The sequence below is a fragment of the Bos taurus genome, chromosome 3 (assembly GCF_002263795.3).
Source record: "Bos taurus isolate L1 Dominette 01449 registration number 42190680 breed Hereford chromosome 3, ARS-UCD2.0, whole genome shotgun sequence".
NCBI classification, from domain to species: domain Eukaryota; kingdom Metazoa; phylum Chordata; class Mammalia; order Artiodactyla; family Bovidae; genus Bos; species Bos taurus.
In genome coordinates this window covers 97,791,070-97,811,657 of record NC_037330.1, presented here as the reverse complement: position 1 = coordinate 97,811,657, position 20,588 = coordinate 97,791,070, and the positions used below count along the sequence as shown (strand labels likewise).

The 20,588-nt window shown below is 38.3% G+C and overlaps 1 protein-coding gene across 3 annotated transcripts in view; it reads right to left on the bottom strand.

The window, feature by feature from the left end:
* The window catches only part of SPATA6 (spermatogenesis associated 6), a 166,744-nt gene that overhangs the window by 131,210 nt on the left and 14,946 nt on the right, over positions 1-20,588 (bottom strand). For 2 of the 3 annotated variants that reach the window (XM_005204783.5, NM_001046371.3), the window contains 2 exon segments: positions 7,454-7,591; positions 5,925-5,973 (listed from right to left, as the gene is read on the bottom strand). In XM_005204783.5, coding sequence (XP_005204840.2) covers positions 5,925-5,973; positions 7,454-7,591 — 187 coding nt within the window. 3 annotated transcript variants of the gene reach the window in all.

Sequence of the window (20,588 nt, the reverse complement as noted above, 5' to 3'; positions counted from 1 at the left end):
AATTCTCAAGGAGAAGGAAAGGACAAACTTTTTTTGTCTACATTTCTTGCTGCTGCTGCTAAGTCACTTCAGTCATGTCCAACTCTGTGTGACATCATAAACCGCAGCCCACCAGGCTCCGCGGTCCCTGGGCTTCTCCAGGCAAGAACACTGGAGTGGATTGCCATTTCCTTCTCAAATGCATGAAAGTGAAAAGTGAAAGTGAAGTCGCTCAGTTGTGTCCAACTCTTCCTGACTCCATGGACTGCAGCCTACCAGGCTCCTCCATCCATGGGATTTTCCAGGCAAGAGTACTGGAGTGGGTTGCCATTGCCTTCTTCAGTTCACTTCAGTTGCTCAGTCATGCCGACTCTTTGCGAACCCATGAATCGCAGCACGCCAGGCCTCCCTGTCCATCACCAACTCCCGGAGTTCACTCAAACTCACATCCATCAACTCAGTGATGCCATACAGCCATCTCATCCTCTGTTGTCCCCTTCTCCTCCTGCCCCCAATCCCTCCCAGCATCAGAGTCTTATCCAATGAGTCAACTTTTTGCATGAGGTGGCCAAAGTACTGGAGTTTCAGCTTTAGCATCATTCCTTCCAAAGAAATCCCAGGGCTGATCTCCTTCAGAATGGACTGCTTGGATCTCCTTGCAGTCCAAGGGACTCTGAAGAGTCTTTGCCAACACCACAGTTCAAAAGCATGAGCCTTCTTCACAGTTTAACTCTCACATCCATACATGACCAGTGGAAAAATCATAGCCTTGACTAGATGGACCTTTGTTGGCAAAGTAATGTCTCTGCTTTTGAATATGCTATCTAGGTTGGTCATAACTTTCCTTCCAAGGAGTAAGCATCTTTTAATTTCATGGCTGCAGTCACCATCTGCAGTGATGGGACCAGATGCCATAATCTTCATTTTCTGAATGTTGAGCTTTAAGCCAACTTTTTCACTCTTCTCTTTCACTTTCATCAAGAGGCTTTTTAGTTCCTCTTCACTTTCTGCCATAAGGGTGGTGTCATCTGCATATCTGAGGTTATTGATATTTCTTCCAGAAATCTTGATTCCAGCTTGTGCTTCCTCTAGTCCAGCGTTTCTCATGATGTACTCTGCATAGAAGTTAAATAAGCAGGGTGACAATATACAGTCTTGATATACTCCTTTTCCTATTTGGAGCCAGTCTGTTGTTCCATGTCCAGTTCTAACTGTTGCTTCCTGACCTGCATACAGATTTCTCAAGAGGCAGGTCAGGTGGTCTGGTATTCCCATCTCTTTCAGAATTTTCCACAGTATTGTGATCCACACAGTCAAAGGCTTTGGCATAGTCAATAAAGCAGAAATACATGTTTTTCTGGAATCTCTTGCTTTTTTCATGATCCAGCGGATGTTGGCAATTTGATCTCTGGTTCCTTTGCCTTTTCTAAAACCAGCTTGAACATCAGGAAGTTCACAGTTCACGTATTGCTGAAGCCTGGCTTGGAGAATTTTGAGCATTACTTTACTACCATGTGACATGAGTGCAATTGTGCGGTAGTTTGAGCATTCTTTGGCATTGCTTTTCTTTGGGATTGGAATGAAAACTGACCTTTTCCAGGCCTGTGGCCACTGCTGAGTTTTCCAAATTTGCTGGCATATTGAGTGCAGCACTTTCACAGCATCATCTTTCAGGATTTGAAAGAGCTCAACTGGAATTCCATCACCTCCACTAGCTTTGTCATAGTCATGCTTTCTAAGGCCCACTTGACTTCACATTCCAGGATGTCTGGCCCTAGGTGAGTGATCACATCATCGTGATTATCTGGGTCATGAAGATCTTTTTTGTACAGTTCTTCTGTGCATTCTTGCCACCTCTTCTTAGTATCTTCTGCTTCTGTTAGGTCCATACCATTTCTGTCCTTTATCGAGCCCATCTTTGCATGAAATGTTCCCTTGATATCTCTACTTTTCTTGAAGAGATCTCTAGTCTTTCCCATTCTATTGTTTTCCTCTATTTCATTGCACTGATTGCTGAGGAAGGCTTTCTTATCTCTCCTTGCTATTCTTTGGAACTCTGCCTTCAGATGCTTATATCTTTCTTTTTCTCCTTTGCTTTTCGCTTCTCTTCTTTTCACAGCTATTTGTAAGGTCTCCTCAGACAGCCATTTTGCTTTTTTGCATTTCTTTTTCTTGGGGATGGTCTTGATCCCTGTCTCTTGTCAATGTCATGAACCTCTGTCCATGGTTCATCAGGCACTCTGTCTATCAGATCTAGTCCCTTAAATCTATTTCTCACTTCCACTGTATAATCATAAGGGGTTTGATTTAGGTCATACCTGAATAGTCTAGTGGTTTTCCCTACTCTATCTATCAGATCTAGGCCCTTAAATCTATTTCTCACTTCCACTGTATAATCATAAGGTATTTGATTTAGGTCATATCTGAATGGTCTACTGGTTTTTCCCTACACAGCCTTGTCTAACACAATGAAACTAAGCCATGCCCTGTGAGGCAACCCAAGATGGGCGGGTCATGGTGGAAGAGACCTGACAGAATGTGGTCCACTGCAGAAGGAAATGGCAAACCACTTCAGTATTCTTGCCTTGAGAACCCCATGAACAGTATGAAAAGGCAAAATGATAGGATACTGAAAGAGGAACTCCCCAGGTCAGTAGGTGCCCAATATGTTACTGGAGATCAGTGGAGAAATAACTCCAGAAAGAATGAAGGGATGGAGCCAAAGCAAAAACAATACCCAGTTGTGGGTGCGACTGGTGATAGAAGCAAGGTCTCATGCTATAAAGAGCAATATTGCATAGGAACCTGGAATGTCAGGTCCACGAATCAAGGCAAATTGCAAGTGGTCAAACAAGAGACGGCAAGAGTGAATGTCAACATTCTAGGAATCAGCGAACTGAAATGGACTGGAATGGGTGAATTTAACTCAGATGACCATTATATCTACTACTGCAGACAGGAATCCCTCAGAAGAAATGGAGTACCCATCATGGTCAACAAAAGAGTCCGTAATGCAGTACTTGGATGCAATCTCAAAAACGACAGAATGATCTCTGTTCGTTTCCAAGGCAAACCATTTAATATCACAGTAATCCAAGTCTATGCCCCAACCAGTAACGCTGAAGAAGCTGAAGTTGAATGGTTCTATGAAGACCTACCAAGACCTTTTAGAACTAACACCCAAAAAAGATGTCCTTTTCATTATAGGGGACTGGAATGCAAAAGTAGGAAGTCAAGAAACACCTGGAATAACAGGCAAATTTGGCCTTGGAATACGGAATGAAGCAGGGCAAAGACTAATAGAGTTTTGCCAGGAAAATGCACTGGTCATAGCAAACACCCTCTTCCAACAACATAAGAGAAGACTCTACACGTGGACATCCCTAGATGGTCAACACTGAAATCAGACTGATTATGTTCTTTTCAGCCAAAGATGGAGAAGCTCTATATAGTCAACAAAAACAAGACCGGGAGCTGACTATGGCTCAGATCATGAACTCCTTATTACCAAATTCAGACTTAAATTGAAGAAACTAGGGAAAACCACTAGACCATTCAGGTATGACCTAAATCAAATCCCTTATGATTGCCTTCTTAGTCTTAGTCAATTACACAACTCAGTTTAAACTGTGTACTAGGGATTATACAACAACAATGTATCCTGCTTGAGGATAGTTTCTCCTTCCTGAAAATGTTCTGACTAGTCTTGATAGTTTAGAATGTATATTATGGGAGTAGGTCTGGTAGTATCTTTCTATTGTTAAATTCTAATCTTGTTATCATAAAATGTAAATTGTGGGAGTGGGTCTGGTAAAATTTTCACAAACTCCAGACATTCTTTTGATTCATTGTAATAACTAATTAAAAGGTATATAATTCCATTGCTAACACTAGCAAGGGGGGGGCACTCTCTGTCCCACTTCTGATAACTGTGCCAGAAGCTTTCTCTATCTCTTTTATACTTTAATAAAACTTTATTACACAAAAGCTCTGAGTGATCAAGCCTTGTCTCTGGCTCCGGATTGAATTCTTCTCCTCCGAAGGCCAAGAATCCCGGCGTCTTTCGTGGTTCAGCAACAACCTTTCAAGGGTTAACATACAGTACAATAGGCAAATGTCAAAAACTATTACAGCTGATAGGTATTATGGGATTTCAGCACTCCATCCTTTCTACTTTTAGTATGGTTTTAATTTTCATATCAGTAAGGTTAGGACACAACAAAAAGTTGCAAAACTGAGAAGAAAATAAGAGAAAAAGGAGCCCAAAGCTCACCAGAGAGGTCAGGGATAAAGACTCTCGTGAAGTCATCAGAAGACAGGTTAAAAACAAAAGACAGGTAAAACATGAAGCCAAGTGCTTGGAGAATATCATATAAGGAGAGAGTAGAAACTAAGTAAAGAGAGACCACAGAAGTAAAGCCAGAAGAATGCCAATATTTAAAGACAGGATGGACAAACATGAATTTGAGAAAGATACCAAAAAGTAGAATATCAGTGACAAGAGAAGAGACTTAACAGCAAAATTGAATCAGGGAAATCAAGGCAAGAAAGATTCCAGATAATAATAATCATCAAGTACCCTTCTTAGAGTTCCTAAATTTCAAATCAAAGAGAAAAATAATCATGTTTAACAAAATTTCAGCATGATGAGAGAAATAATTATCTTCATATTTTCTGAGATGTACAGTTTACCAGATACTGAACAAAATGTTCAAAAAAATTATAAGCCATTTACCCACTAGCACCTGGTGGCTCAAATGGCAAAGAATCTGCCTGCAATGTAGGAGATCTGGGTTTGATCCCTGTGTAGGAAAGATCTCCTGGAGAAGGATTTCCAAGGGTAGAAATGAACCAGCCCTATTTCTATCCATATGTCCAGATTCTAGCATGGTGCCAAGTTGCAATGCTTCTATATTGCCAGACTCCCAGTGGGGTGCAAACCCCATGGAAGGGACAGCTGACACTGATGAGGCTCAATATCGTTGGTGTTTTGAGCCACAGTTATACATTAGACCAATCTGGTAATTCCTAATCCCTTTCTGATTACAAAGATAAGTAACAGAGCTTTTCACTTCATATTCAAAACTTGAATAACTTCTCCCCAATATACTTTGCATTGATGTTCCCACAAATAACTGGATCTTTTTATAGTTGGTTCCTAGCACTTTGAGGAACTTACTGCTAACCACAACCTTGAAAATGTTGCTTTCAAATAATTGATTTATATACTATGTACAATAAAAACACAAAAGCAAATATATATTTTAAGCTACTATTACTTTAATCTTCTATTATTTACTCTCTTGACTTGATGTTAAAGCTGAAACTCTAATACTTGGCCACCTGATGCAAAGAGCTGACTCATTTGAAAAGACCCTGATGCTGGGAAAGAATGAGGGCAGGAGGAGAAGGGGACGACAGAGGATGAGATGATTGGATGGCATCACTGACTCAACAGACATGGCTTTGGGTGAACTCCGGGAGTTGGTGATGGACAGGGAGCCTGGCATGCTGAGGTTCATAGGGTTGCAAAGAGTCAGACATGACTGAGCGACTGAACTGAACTGAACTGACTTGCAACACGATGAGGTTAAAGACAGATTTTTGTATGCAGGGCAGAATCCCACTTAACACGAATCATAATCCTTACATCATTAACAACCCATAACATCTTAGTCAATAAAAAGTTCAAATAACTCTTTTTGTTATTTACAGATCAAACCCAGAAAAAGGAAAGATTCCCCATCTCTGCAGCACATGTATTTTTTTTTATTATTGCTTCCAGGTATATTCCGAAATTCTAAAAAAAGTAGGAAAAGAAAAAAGGCCTCACCTTGAGATTTATCAAGTTCTTATTAGACCCTCTTTGACTTTTATCTAACTCAGGACTAAATATCATAATTCTAAAATCTCTCAGAATCAGGAATTAAGAGTTAAAAACTTACATTCAAGCTGTGCAACCACATCTCCAGGGTCCACTGCTTCAGGGAACACCTATGAGAGAAGGCAGAGAGAAGAAGGATGGAGAAGAGAAAGTAAAAGGAAGACATATATGAGACAGTCTTTGTGCTTTCCTTCTCTTTACCAGAATATTCCTTTCCCAACCAAAGAAACTTTTGACATTATTGAGAATTGTCACTTCTCTGTTTCCCATGATCACCATGCAAGATTTTACCAACAAAAAAAAATTACAGCTGGCTCTGCTTCCCTCTCCAATTTCATCTGCTAGCAGTCCTCTCTTTGTTACCATGGTCATATTTGCCTTCTTGCTGTTCCTCCTGCTCAGTAAGCTTATTCCCAAGAAGACACCTTTATATTTGCTGTTCCTTTGCTTAGAATGCTTCTACCCTAGACATTTAAATACTACCTCATAATTCAGACTCAATTTCAATGTTATTGCCTTCTCTGACCACCACCTTCAAAACAGACAATCCTCTTAATCCCTCTGTTCCCTTACCCTCCCTTTATTCTCTTCATGACAACTCAGTTCAGTTTAGTCGCTGTCGTGTTCAATTCTTTGCACCCCCATGGACTGCAGCATGCCAAGCCTCCCTGTCCATCATCAACTCCCAGAGTTTACTCAAACCCATGTCCATTGAGTCAGTGATGCCATTCAACCATCTCATCCTCTGTCGTCCCTTTCTCCTCCCACCTTCAATCTTTCCCAGCATCAGGATCTTTTCAAATGAGTCAGTTCTTCACATCAGGTGGCCAAAGTATTGGAGTTTCAGCTTCAACATCAATCCTTCCAATGAATATTCAGGACTGATTTCCTTTAGGATGGACTGGTTGGATCTCGCAGTCCAAGGGACTCTCAAGAGTCTTCTCCGACACCACAGTTCATGACACTCACCGTCTAAAAGTGTATTACTCATGCATTTACTTGATTACTGTTTGTTTTTCCTATTATAATGAAAGCTCCAAGAGGGGAAAATGTTTGTCTTATTTATTCAGTGCCTAGAATAGTACATAGAACAGAGCTGGTACTCAGTATTTATTCCTGGAGAAGAGAAAGGAAAATAAGAAAGGAAGTAAGGAGGAAGGGAAGAAAGGGAAGGAAAGAAGGAGGGAAGTCGGAAAGGAAACAAAGGTGAGGAATACAATTGGTAAGAATTAATCAAAAGCATCAGATTCAAGGGAAAAAAAGAAAAGAGATCTAAAGAAAGAAGCAGCACAAGACAGCCATAAGTAAAATATGACCTATTCTTCCCTATTAAAATCTCCCCTTTCTCTCTAAGATAAGTATTTATAATTCAAGGTGCTATTTTTTACATAAAGACCACTAAGACAATTTTAGAAGTAAACTGATACATCAAGAAAAAGAGGTAACTGATTCAGTGTATAATATAAGGAATACTTATTTTCAAGCTTCCAGATTTAAGTCATAAATCTTTTCAATTAAAGTGCATATTCAAATTTTGGAACCACTTTAATTTTTTAATTTGTTAACCTTTGATAGAATATTTGAACTCACCTTTTCAAACACCATTCTGGCATTGAAGACCAATGGAAAATTGGCTGGGACACATTGTGTCTTTTTGTATTGGCCAAACACACAGATGCTAAGATAGATGTCCTCCTTGTCTTTCAGCACCACTCCTGGGCAAGTTACCTGAAAGAAATTAGAGAGATGAATGTGACTGCTTCATGAATTCCCTAAACTATCATATTAAAATAACTTACCAAACATTACATAAAAACACTAGTCTGCTAAGCTAATAAAAATGTGCACAGGTTAAAAAAAGAGAGAGATTCTAGTGTTTACAGAGTTAAATGAAATGCCTTTATAACTTCCATCCCTCTGAGAAATCTATGATTTTCCACTTGGTTACTTGTGCGACATTTGAAGCTCTACGTACTGGCTCTTGGGACAGACACTAATAGTTTTAAACAGTTAGCCTTAGGCTTCCACTTTGTGTAGAATGCTGACATAAACTTATTCAGCATCATTTAATCACAAAGGATAAAGATTCAGCAGAAATAAAGCACTATACTAGAAGACAAGAAGATACCAAAACAAAGCACAAATCTGACCTGTAGTGCCGTAAGTCACAGCCCATATACACCCTCATCAAAAGAAATATGACAAACTTCCAAAGCAAATGAATTGTAAAGTTTCCAGCCTGTGAAATATTTTTTAAATATAAAACTGTACTTAACTATTCTCAGGATTGACACAATGATGTAGAGTTTCTAAAACATACACAGCAAGGTCTTTCCAGTTTCTGCCATATTTCATTGCCAGTGATCAACTATCCTTAGTAGAATATAGAAGACTGTCTAAGATTTGAATCCAATTTATCACATAACTATATTACTCAATATCTCCTAAAACTACAGAGTATGTGTGTTATTATTCCCTGAACACATACCTGGATTTCTTGCCACATTATCTGGATTACTACTCCATTCTATCTTCTCTTCACCTACATCTATCTCCCAAGGCTTTCATTAACTGCCATCTCAATACACAAAACTTCTCTTGATTTTCCAATTATCACTACTGAATTCACTCTAATTCAAACATTTGTTGTGAATTTATTATATTCAAGTAAATAAGTCGTAGCTTCTCATAGCATTTTACAATTCTTTTAAGGCCCTAATTATTGTCTCCCTGCACATCAATCAAATAGGTACACCTCACCTCTTTAACTGGAGAAGGCAATGGCGACCCACTCCAGTACTCTTGCCTGGAAAATCCCATGCACGGAGGAGCCTGGTGAGCTGCAGTCCATGGGGGTCACTAAGACTTGGACACAACTGAGCGACTTCACTTTCACTTTTCACTTTCATGCATTGGAGAAGGAAATGACAACCCACTCCAGTGTTCTTGCCTGGAAAATCCCAGGGCCGGGGGAGCCTGGTGGGCTGCCGTCTATGGGGTCGCACAGAGTCATACGCGACTGAAGCAACTTAGCAGCAGCAGCACCTCTTTAACTTGACTATAAACTCCTGAGAACAGAAACTCTGATTTCCTCATTAATGTATCCAAATACTCAGACTCTCAGTATTAAAAGGCAACTTAGAAGTAATCTAGTAAAGCTTCAAATTTTTTACGTAGGGAAACAGTTCAGTCGCTCAGTCGTGTCTGACTCTTTGCGACCCCATGAATCACAGCACGCCAGGCCTCCCTGTCCATCACCAACTCCCGGAGTTCACCCAGACTCATGTCCATCGAGTCAGTGATGCCATCCAGCCATCTCATCCTCTGTCGTCCCCTTCTAGACCCCCAATAAAGACAAGGTAATTTACTACTTAAAGTCACACAATAAATGAGTCACTTCATGTCCCTTTGTTATATAGCAGCTAAAATTATTTTCTATGCCAGTTACTTTGAGTCTATCTACCTCTTATTCTATTTTGTACTTTTGTCCTAATAATTCACTACTGATTATTAAAATCAATCAAGGTCCTCAGAAATTTCACTGTCTGAAAGCTTCATTTTCTACTGCCTCATTTAAACGAAACCTGTTAGAGTCCTTCTACATATCTGCTATGCTTACAGATGTGACTGCTCCAAATTGAGATGATGGTTAGTATAAAACACAAGATTTTGAAGATTTTTGAAGACTTGTTCTAAAATATTTTAAGGAATTTTTACCAAAAAAAGTGTAAAATATCTCATTAACAACTTTTATATTAACTACATGTTGAAAGGATAATACTTTGATATACTGAATTAAGTAAAATTATTATAAAGTTAATTTATCATTTATAATTTATGACTTACTTAGTGCAACTAGTTTATACTGCACAGTATAGCTCTAATTATCCTCACTGGAAACTGCTGAGTGTTTTCCCAATTTGTTGTATATGTAAGAAGACATGACATTTTTTCTTATCTACAATTCTACAAATTCTGCCATTCTTTAAAGGAATACCATGGAACATTCCAAAAAGAAGGCATTAAAAGAAGGTTTAAAGACAATCCTATGGAACAAACAGAAAATAAATAGCAAATTGGTTGACTTAAAACAGTCATATGGATAATTATTGCTTTTGTTTTTGTTGTTTAGTTCCTAAGTCATTTCCACCTCTTTGCAACATCATGGACTGTAGCATACCAGGCTTCTCTGTCCTCCACTATCTCCTGGAATTTGCTCAAATTCATGTCTGTTGAGTTGATAATACTATCTAACCATCTCATCTTCTGCTGATCCCTTCTCCTCCTGCTCTCAATCTTTCCCAGCATCAGAGTCTTTTCCAATGAGTCAGCTCCTCGCAGCAGGTGGCCAAAGGACTGGAGCTTCAGCATCAGTCTTTCCAATGGATAGACAGGCTTGATTTCATTTAGGATTGACTGGTTTGATCTCCTTGCAGTCCAAGGGACTCTCAAGATTCTTCTCCAGCATCACAACTCAAAAGCATCAAGTCTTTGGTGCCCAGCCTTCTTTATGGTCCAGTTCCACATCTGTACATGACTACTGGAAAAACCATAGCTTTCACTATACTGACCTTTGTCAGCAAAGCAGTGTCTGTGCTTTTTAATATGCTGTCTAGGTTTGTCGTAGCTTTTCTCCCAAGGAGCGAGCATATTTTAGTTTCATGGCTACAGTCGCCATCTGCAGTGATTTTGGAGCCCAAGAAAACAAAATCTGTCACTGCTTTTACTTTTTTCCCTTCTATTTGCCATAAAGTGATGGGACTGGATGGTCTGATCTTAGTTTCTTGAATGCTGAGTTTTAAGCTAGCTTTTTCACTCTCCCGTTTCACTCTCAAGAAGTGTTTTAGTTCGTCATCACTTTCTGCCATTAGAGTGGTGTATCTGAGGTTGCTGATATTTCTCCCAGCAATCTTGATTCCAGTTTGTGATTTATCCAGTCCAGAATTCTGCATAATAAACTCTGCACAGAATTTAAATTAACAGCCTTGCTGTATATTATCACTCCTTTCCCAATTTTGAACCAGTCAATTGTTCCATGTCTGGTTCTAACTTGCTTTTTGACCCACATAGATGTTTTTCAGGAGACATCTCTTAAAGAACTTTCCAGTTTGTTAAGATCCACACAGTTAAAGGCTTTAGCTCAATCAGTGAAGCACATGTTTTTTCTGGAACTCCGTTGCTTTCTCCATGATCCAATAAATGTTGGTGAATTATAATTTATATAGGACAACAAGTTTATCCTTGTTCTTAGGGGATTTACACTGAAATATTTAGTGGTAAAGTGTCTGAATGTAAGCAACTTCCTTTCAAATATCTAATCACTATATTTATATTTCTATATCTCTACTTATAGAGAGAAAGAAATAAATCAGATGTGAAACAATCAGACTCTCTGTAAAAGCAGTGAGAATGTCAACAAAAACTGTCAAAATCAACTCTTTAGGGGTCTGGAAATTAACCAGAGGTTTGCAACAATCTAAGGAGCATTTATTCAAGAAAAACTGTTGACATACTTTATTCGCAATGTCCTCCACTCAGGTCTACTACACCCTTGAAAACCAAAATTCTTATGAAAATTAGCAGCCACACTGGCATTGTAGGAATTTGAACTGCAGATTTAAAGCTACCCCAAGGCCCACGCCTAAAGAACTGTCATTATTTGACCCGTCGGACAGTACTCTGAAAACCCCCATTCACAGGGCTTCTCTTTATTTGACCTGAATCAGAACTTGGTTGCAACAAACATCCTTTACCTGCAAGGCATCTGTCAAGAACAATAAGCAGCTATTATTTAACATCATGGATGCTTGAAATTGGAGCAAAAAATAAGTGATCAAAACATTTAAAAGGCAAAGCTGGATAACTGTGTATTTGTGTGTGTGTGTGTCTTGTCTGTGTGTCTGTGTGTCTCTGTGTGTGTATGAGCTAGGCAGGGTGTCTTTGACAAGCTATGATATTCTTGGCAACTGAGAAGATCACGCACATGTGCGGGGATGTGTATGCATCCGGAAATTACCTAAGGAAACCCTAATCTCTCACCTCAGGACTGATCTGAGGTTTTGAAATGTTGAAAGTGAAGACTAAGACAGAGTTGAAAACCGTGTGCATGGCATAGAAAGCATGTCCCAACATGCAACAGAGGTACTGAGCAAAGGCTGGGGGACTTATTGGTTCAAGGCATTTAAGGAAGTATAAATCCTGTCATTAAAGGGCCATAAAGCTAACTAAGCAGAGACTTCAATGACAACACTCAACAAAGAACACAGATTTTACAGAATACAGACTTTAGCTCAGAAAAGTAACTAAACAAACAGAAAACAACAACAACGGCAAAAATAAATAAACTCTGAGAAACAGAGGGAGTCTTATTAACACAGTTCCACATTATATTATTTAAAATGTCTAGTTCTCAACAAAATTTATGACATGTAAAGAAACAAGAGAATGACCCATACATGAAGGCAGTCAACAGAAAGTGTCCTTGAGGAAGGCCAGAAGTTGGGCTTACTAAATAAAAGCTTTAAATCATCTGTTATAAATATGCACAAATGACTAAAGAAAACCTTACCTCAAGATCTAAAGCAAAGTATGGCGGTGTGGCAATGATGTCTCATCAAATAAGGAATATCAATAGATAGCTAGAAATTACTTTAAAAGATAGAAATTTTAGAGTTGAAAATACATAATAAATGAAAAATTCACTAGAGAATCTCAAGAGCAGATATAGGCTGGCAGAAGAAAGAATAAATGAACCTGAAAAGTAGTCAATTGAGATTATCCAGCCTGAGGTACAGAAAGAGAAAAGAAAAGTGAATAGTCTCTGAGACCTGTGCGAAACCATAAGGCACAGTAACATAGATATAATGGGACCCCTACAATAGAGGACAAACCCATGGGGTCACTAAGAGTCGGGCACGACTGAGCGACTTCACTTTCACTTTTCACTTTCATGCATTGGAGAAGGAAATGGCAACCCACTCCAGTGTTCTTGCCTGGAGAATCCCAGGGACAGAGGAGCCTAGTGGGCTGCTGTCTATGGGGTCGCACAGAGTCGGACATGACTGAAGCGACTTAGCAGCAGCAGCAGCAGCCAGAAAGAACAGTTGCTGAAACAATGGATGAAAACTTCTGAAATTTAAAGAAAAACAATCTATATATTCAATCCAACAAACTCCAATAACTCCAATCACACATCATAATCAGACTTTTCAAATACAAAGATGAAGAATCTTGAAAGAAGCAAAGGGAAAATGTTTCAGTAGGTACTAGAAAACCTCACTAGTAATAACAGCTGATTTCTCATGAGAAACATGAAGCAGAAGAAGGTAGAATGACGTATTCAAAGTACTAAAAGAAGACATTCGATAGTTCAATATCCAGGATATTCTCCTTTACAAAAGATGGAAAATTAAGGCTTTTCTTACACAAAAAGATAATTCTGTTTAAGAAAAGAGAACTTCCCTACAAGAATTACTAAAGAAAATCCTTCAAATTAAAATGAAAGGACACCAGCTAAAACGTACAGGAAAAACTAAACACCAGTAAGGGAACTACACAGGTAAACCTAAGACAATATATTGTATTTTTCTCTCATTTATCCATTCTTATTTAAAATAAAATTGAATAAAGCAACAATTACTAAATTATGTTGAAGAGTGTATATGTATAGAGATGTTATCTGCATGATAATGAAATTATAAAGAAGAGGAGAGGGAGCAAACTAAATACAAGCAAAGGTTTTATGCATTATTCAAATTAAATTGGTATTAATCCATACTATATTGTTAAAAATTAAAATATTAACTGTGAACCCTAGAACAACCACTAAGAAAATAACTCAAAAAATACACTAAAAGAAACAAGGGAATTAAAATGGCACACTAGATAATAGTTAACACAAAAGAAGTCCCAATGTAGAAAGAGAGAAACAAAAAGGCATTAATGCAGAAAAGACAGAAAACAAATAGCAAAATGACAAAGGTAAAGCCTACCTTATCTTACATTAAAGGTAAACTGACTAAACACTCCAATCAAAAGGTAGAGTTAGCAAAATGGACTAAAAACTATAATCCAGGTTTCCCTGGTGGCTCAGTGGTCAAGAACGCACCTGCCAACGCAGGAGACATGGGCTTGCCCCTGGTCTGAGAAGATTCCACATGCCATGCAACAACTAAGTCATGCACCACAAGCACTGAGCCTGTGCTCTAGAGCCCAGGAGCCACAACCACCGCGCCCACATGCTGCAACTACTGACGTCTACACACGCTAGAGCCTGTGCTCTGCAATGAGGGAAGCCACTGCAATGAAACGCCATGTACCACAACTAGAGAGGCGCTCCTGCTCGCCACAACTAGAGAAAAGCTCGACAGCAGTGAAGACCGAGCACAGCCAAAAAGTAAATTAAATTTTTACAAAATACGTTAAAAACAATTACAATCCAACCATGTGTTGAAAACAAGAGACTCACTTTAAATTCAAAGACACAAATGGGTTGATAAGTAAAAGAGTGGAAAAAATAACCTATGCATTATAAATGACATAACAATTAAAAACATAGGCAATAATTAAACTTTAGGACACAACATATAAAGATACATGTACTTAACAACCCCAAAATACATGATGGAAAAACCAACAGGCATCTCTCTAAAGAAGATTAACAAATGGCCAAAAAGCACATGAAAACATATTCAACATCATTAGTCACTACTACTGCTATTGCTAAGTCACTTCAGTCGTGTCCGACTCTGTGCGACCCCAGAGACAGCAGCCCAACAGGTTCCCCCGTCCATGGGATTCTCCAGGCAAGAACACATTAGTCACTAAGGAAATGTAAATCAAAATCACAATGAGATTTCTCTTCATACTCACTAGGATGGCTATAAATAGAAAGATGGACAAAACAAGTGTCAGGGAGGGTGTCAAAAAACTGGAACCCTTATACTGTGCTGATGGAAAAGTAAAATGGTGTAGTCACTATGGTAGAATTTTTATAGTTCCTCAAGAAAAGTAAACAGTTACCTCAAGAACCAGCAACTTGCTAGGTATACACCCAGGAGTAATGAAAACATACATCCACACAATAATGTGTACAAGAGTATAACAGCAGTATTCATAAAAGCCAAAATGTGGATACAACCCAAATGTCCCGTGCATAAGCTAAATGTGGTATATCCATACAATAGAATATGATTTGGCCATAAAAAGGAATAAAGCACTTATAAGATACTGATATATACTATGACATGGATGAATCTTAAAAACATTATGCTAAGTGAAAGATGTCAGACACAGAAGTCCACATATTATATAACTCCATTTATAAAAATGTTCATTATAGGCAAATCCATAGATCTAGAAATTAGCTTAGTGGTAGCCAGGGGTTGGGGGAGAAGGGAAATGAAATTATGAAATTTCTTTATGGGGTAATGAAAATGTTCTGGAACTAGTAGCGATTATTGCGCAACTTTGTGAATATATGAAAATTTACTAAACTGTATACTTTAAAATTGTGGATTTTATGATATGTGAATTATTTCTCAAATTTTTAAAAGATTCAGGATTAAACTAAAATTATAGAAAAAGATATACCATACATTCACTAATCATAAGAAAGCTAGGGTAGCCATTTTAATATGATATAAAGTAGACTTTAGAGAAAGATTACCAAGGTTAAAGTGGAACACTTCATATTAATTAAAATTTTGATTTATGAAAAGATATAGAAAATTAAATTGTATGTACCTAGAAGGCAATGGCACCCCACTCCAGTACTCTTGCCTGGAAAATCCCATGGACTTTCCCTGGTACTCTGCAGTCCATGGGATCGCTGAGGGTCGGACATGACTGAGCAACTTCACTTTCACTTTTCACTTTCATGCATCGGAGAAGGAAATGGCAGCCCACTCCAGTGTTCTTGCCTGGAGAATCCCAGGGACGGCAGAGCCTGGTGGGCTGCCATCTTTGGGGTCACACAGAGTCGGACACGACTGAAGTGACTTAACAGCAGCAGCAAATAATACAATAATAAATAATACAGTGGAAACAGTGTCAGACTTTATTTTTGGGGGGCTCCAAAATCACTGCAGATGGTGATTGCAGCCATGAAATTAAAAGACGCTTACTCCTTGGAAGGAAAGTTATGACCAACCTAGACAGCATATTCAAAAGCAGAGACATTACTTTGTCAGCAAAGGTCCGTCTAGTTTTTTAGGCTATGGTTTTTCCAGTGGTCATGTATGGATGTGAGAGTCGGACTGTGAAGAAAGCTGAGCGCCGAAGAATTGATGCTTTTGAACTGTGGTGTTGGAGAAGACTCTTGAGAGTCCCTTGCACTGCAGGAGATCCAACCAGTCCATTCTAAAGGAGATCAGTCCTGGGTGTTCTTTGGAAGGAATGATGCTAAAGCTGAAACTCCATACTTTGGCCACCTCATTCATGCAAAGAGTTGACTCATTGGAAAAGGCTCTGATGCTGAGAGGGATTGGGGGCAGGAGGAGAAGGGGACGACAGAGGATCAGATGGCTAGATGGCATCACTGACTCGATGGATGTCAGTTTGAGTAAACTCCGGGAGATGGTGATGGACAGGGAGGCCTGGCGTGCTGCGATTCATGGGGTCGCAAAGAGTCAGACATGACCGAGTGACTGAACTGAACTGGACTGAAATAATACAATGTCAAAGTAATGAAGCAAAAAATTATATAACTGAATTTTGACACTTTCCAGTAAACGATATAAGAAGAAGAAAAAAATCATAAAGGGTATAGAAGACATAGACAACACCATTCAAGTAATTTGACCTAACTGACATTTACATAATACTCTATACAACTGAAGGATATACAGTTTTTTACAAGTACACATGAAAACATGCAATAAGATGATATGACCCATAAAACAAGTCTCAATAACCATAAAAGGATATAGGTTCAATATGCAAAAAATCAATTTTATTTCAATATATTAGAAACAACATTTTAGAAAATTTAACACCATTTATAATATCACTAAAATCTAAGGCATGTACTACTTAGGTACAAATTTAACAAAACATGTGTAAGACATGTATTCCTGAAAACTACAAACATTACTGAAAGAATATGAAAGAAAATTAAAGAAATTTACACAACCTGAAAATAATGTTAAGTATTTAGAATCTTTCATCTAATAAGGGGAGAAAATCCCATAAAAAACAAAAATTATGAAGTCAAAATAGGTAAAAATGTAATTATTTGGCATATGTTTAAAAAGAGACACTAAATGAAAAATCCTAGAATATGTAGTCAATGAAGTTAAATATCTTAATAAAGATTTAAAATTTTAATTTAATAAGAAAATAATACTACAGAATTATCTCAAAACAAGAGGATATAAAAATAAATATTATACCAAAAAGTACTTAAGAAAGAAAATATAAAAGTTCCAATATATGTCTAATTGTACTGTCAGCAGAAAAGAGAGAACAGCATAAAAAGAATATTGATAGGTATAAAAGCTAAGAATTTCCCAGAACAGCAGAAACCCATAAATTCTCAGATCAAAGTACAAACCCAGTGCAAAACAGAAGAGAAATGAATATAATTCTATACATCATAGTGTACTAGAATGCATCAAGGAGAAAGTGAAAATACATTATCATACTGAAGATTTTAACATCAAGACTGAAGATTTTATTACCTCCATTACAGTCTGATACAGGTTATATGCAGACAAAAAATTTAATATAGACTTAAAGATATTTCAGAGAAAATAAAGGATCTGATAATGGCAGATAGAACCCTACATCAAACAAATAAATTAATATATCATTTTCAGGTAAATACGGAACACTTGCAATAATTGGATTATTTATAAATATACACAAAATAATTGGAAAACAATACATTGGAAATTGCAACAAAAACAATCAGTATTACCCAAATTTCATTCAATACTCACAATGCAATTAAATTAAAATACATTAGGACTTTGCTGTTGGTCCAGTGGTTAAGAATCTGCCTCCCAAGGCAGGGGACACAGGTTCAATTCCTGGTCTGGGAAGATCCCCCATGGTGCAGGGCAACTAAACCCATGAGCCACAACTACTGAGCCAGTGCTCTAGAGCCCGTATGCGGCAACTACTGAAGTCATCTGCAACAAGAGCACCAAGATGAGAAGCCGCCAAGATGAGAGAAGCCTGTGCACCACAACCAGAGAGCAGCTCCCACTCACCACAACCAGAGAAAGCCTGCACACAACAGTGAAGACCAGCATAGCCAGAAACAAATGAATAAGGGAATGACTTAAAAAAAAAATACCACAACAAAAGACAGAATGTATGTGTATGTGCGTGAGCATGCATGGAGCCGCGGCGGGGTGGGGGGGAGTGGGGGGGCGGGGAGGGAAGGGAAAGAAGAAAAAGACACATATAAATCCTATATATCTTGTAATTTAAACAAACTCTTAAAATAGCTCATAAGCCAAAGTAAATAGTATAAAATAAATTTTATAAAAATTATAAAATATTCAGTATTTTCCTGGAGGAGGAAATGGCAAACAATTCCAGTATTTTTGCCATAAAAAAATCGCATGGACAGAGGAGCCTGGTGGTGTGCTACAATCCATGGGGTGGCAAAGAGTTGAACACAACTGAGCAACTGAACAATGCAACATTAGACTTAGGGAAAACCATTCAGTATAATTCAAGCTCAGAATATTTTTAAAATTATGGGGAATTCCATGGTAGTCCAGTGGTTAGGATTCTACACCCTCACTTCCAAGGTCCCTGGTTCAATCCCTGGTAGGAAACTAAGATTCCACATCACATAACCCAAACAGTGTGGGGAAAAAAAATTAGGAATAGAAGGGAACTTTCTTAACTTAATAAATAAAATCCTACATCCAATATTATATTAGGTTGAAATATATGAAATTGTCATTGCTTTTTAAAGTCAAAAACTAGTCCACTGACAACATTTTTGTAAGATTCAATCTAATACTGGTGACTTCAGCATAACTTAAATAAAATGACAAGTATATGCACTGTTATTCCCACTACTTAACACTGTACTAGTCAAGACATAAGTAAGAAAAAGAAAAAAGATTGTACAGAAGTCAAAACTGACTTTATCTGTAAACATGATTTTCCACACAGAAAATCCAAATAACTTATATGAGATTTCAGCAATGTTGCTGAATTCAAAATATGCAAGGACATGTACAGAAATGTTCATAGGAGCCCAATTCATAATAGTACAAAATTGGAAAAAAATGAAAATGTCATAAACAATAGAATTGACATAGAGAAAAGGAATAGTCTTCCAAGTTCAGTTCAGTTCAGTAGTTCAGTCGCAGTCGTGTCCAACTCTTTGTGATCCAATGGACTGCAGCATGCCAGGCTTCCCTGACCATCATCAACTCCTGGAACTTGTTCAAACTCATGACCATCGAGTCAGTGATGCCATCCAACATTCTCATCCTCTGTTGTCCCCTTCTCCTCCCACCTTCAATCTTTCCCACTATCAGGGTCTTTTCCAATGAGTCATTTCTTCGCATCAGGTGGCCAAAGTATTAGAGCTTCAGCTTCAGCATCAGTCCTTCCAATGAATATCCACGACTAATTTCCTTCAGAATGGACTGGTTTGATCTCCTTGCAGTCCAACACTGTTGCAAGAGTCTTCTCCAACATCAAGTTAAAAGCATCAATTCTTAGGCACTCAGCTTTCTTTACAGTCCAACTCACACTTATACATGACTACTGAAAAAAACATAGCTTTGACTAGACGGACCTTTGTCGCCAAAGTAACGTCTTTGCTTTTTAATATGCTATCTAGGTTGGTCATAGCTTTTCTACCAAGGAGCAAGCATCCTTTAATTTCATGATGTAGTCACCATCTACAGTGATTTTGGAGCCCAAGAAAATAAAGTATCTCACTGTTTCCATTGTTTCCCCATCTATTTGCAATGAAGTGATGGGAGAGGATGTCATGATCTTAGTTTTCTGAATGTTGAGTTTCAAGCCAACTTTTTCACTCTCCTCTTTCACTTTCATCAAGAGGCTCTTTAGTTCTTATTTGCCTTCTGCCATGAGGGTGGTGTCATCTGCATATCTGAAGTTACAGATATTTCTCCTTGTAATCTTAATTCCAGCTTCTACTTCAATCAGCCTGGCATTTTGCAAGATGTACTCTGCATATAAGTTTAAAAAGCAGGGTAACAATATACAGCCTTGATGTACTCCTTTCCCAATGTGGAACCAGTCCATTACTCTATGTCCAGTTCTAAGTGTTGCTTCTTGACCTGCATACAGATCACCCAGGTAAGGTGATCTGGTATTCCCCACTCTTGAAGAATTTTGCACAGTTTGTTGTGACAAGCACAGAGAAAGGCTTTGGTGTAGTCAATCATGCAGAAGTAGATGTCTTTTCTGGAACTCTCTTGCTTTTTGTATGATGCAATGGATGGTGGCCATTTGATCTCTGGTGTCCTTGTCTTTTCTAAATCCAGCTTCACAGTTCATGTACTATTGAAGCCTCGCTTGGAGAATTTTGAGCATTACTTGCTATTGTGTGAGATGCGTGCAGTCGTACAATAGCTTGAGCATTCTTGGGCATTGCCCTTCTTTGGGATGGGAATGATAACTGACCTTTTCCAGTCCTGTGGCCACTGCAGACTTTTCCAAATTTGCTGGCATACTGAGTGCAGCACTTTCACAGCATCATTTTTTAGGATTTGAAATAACTGGA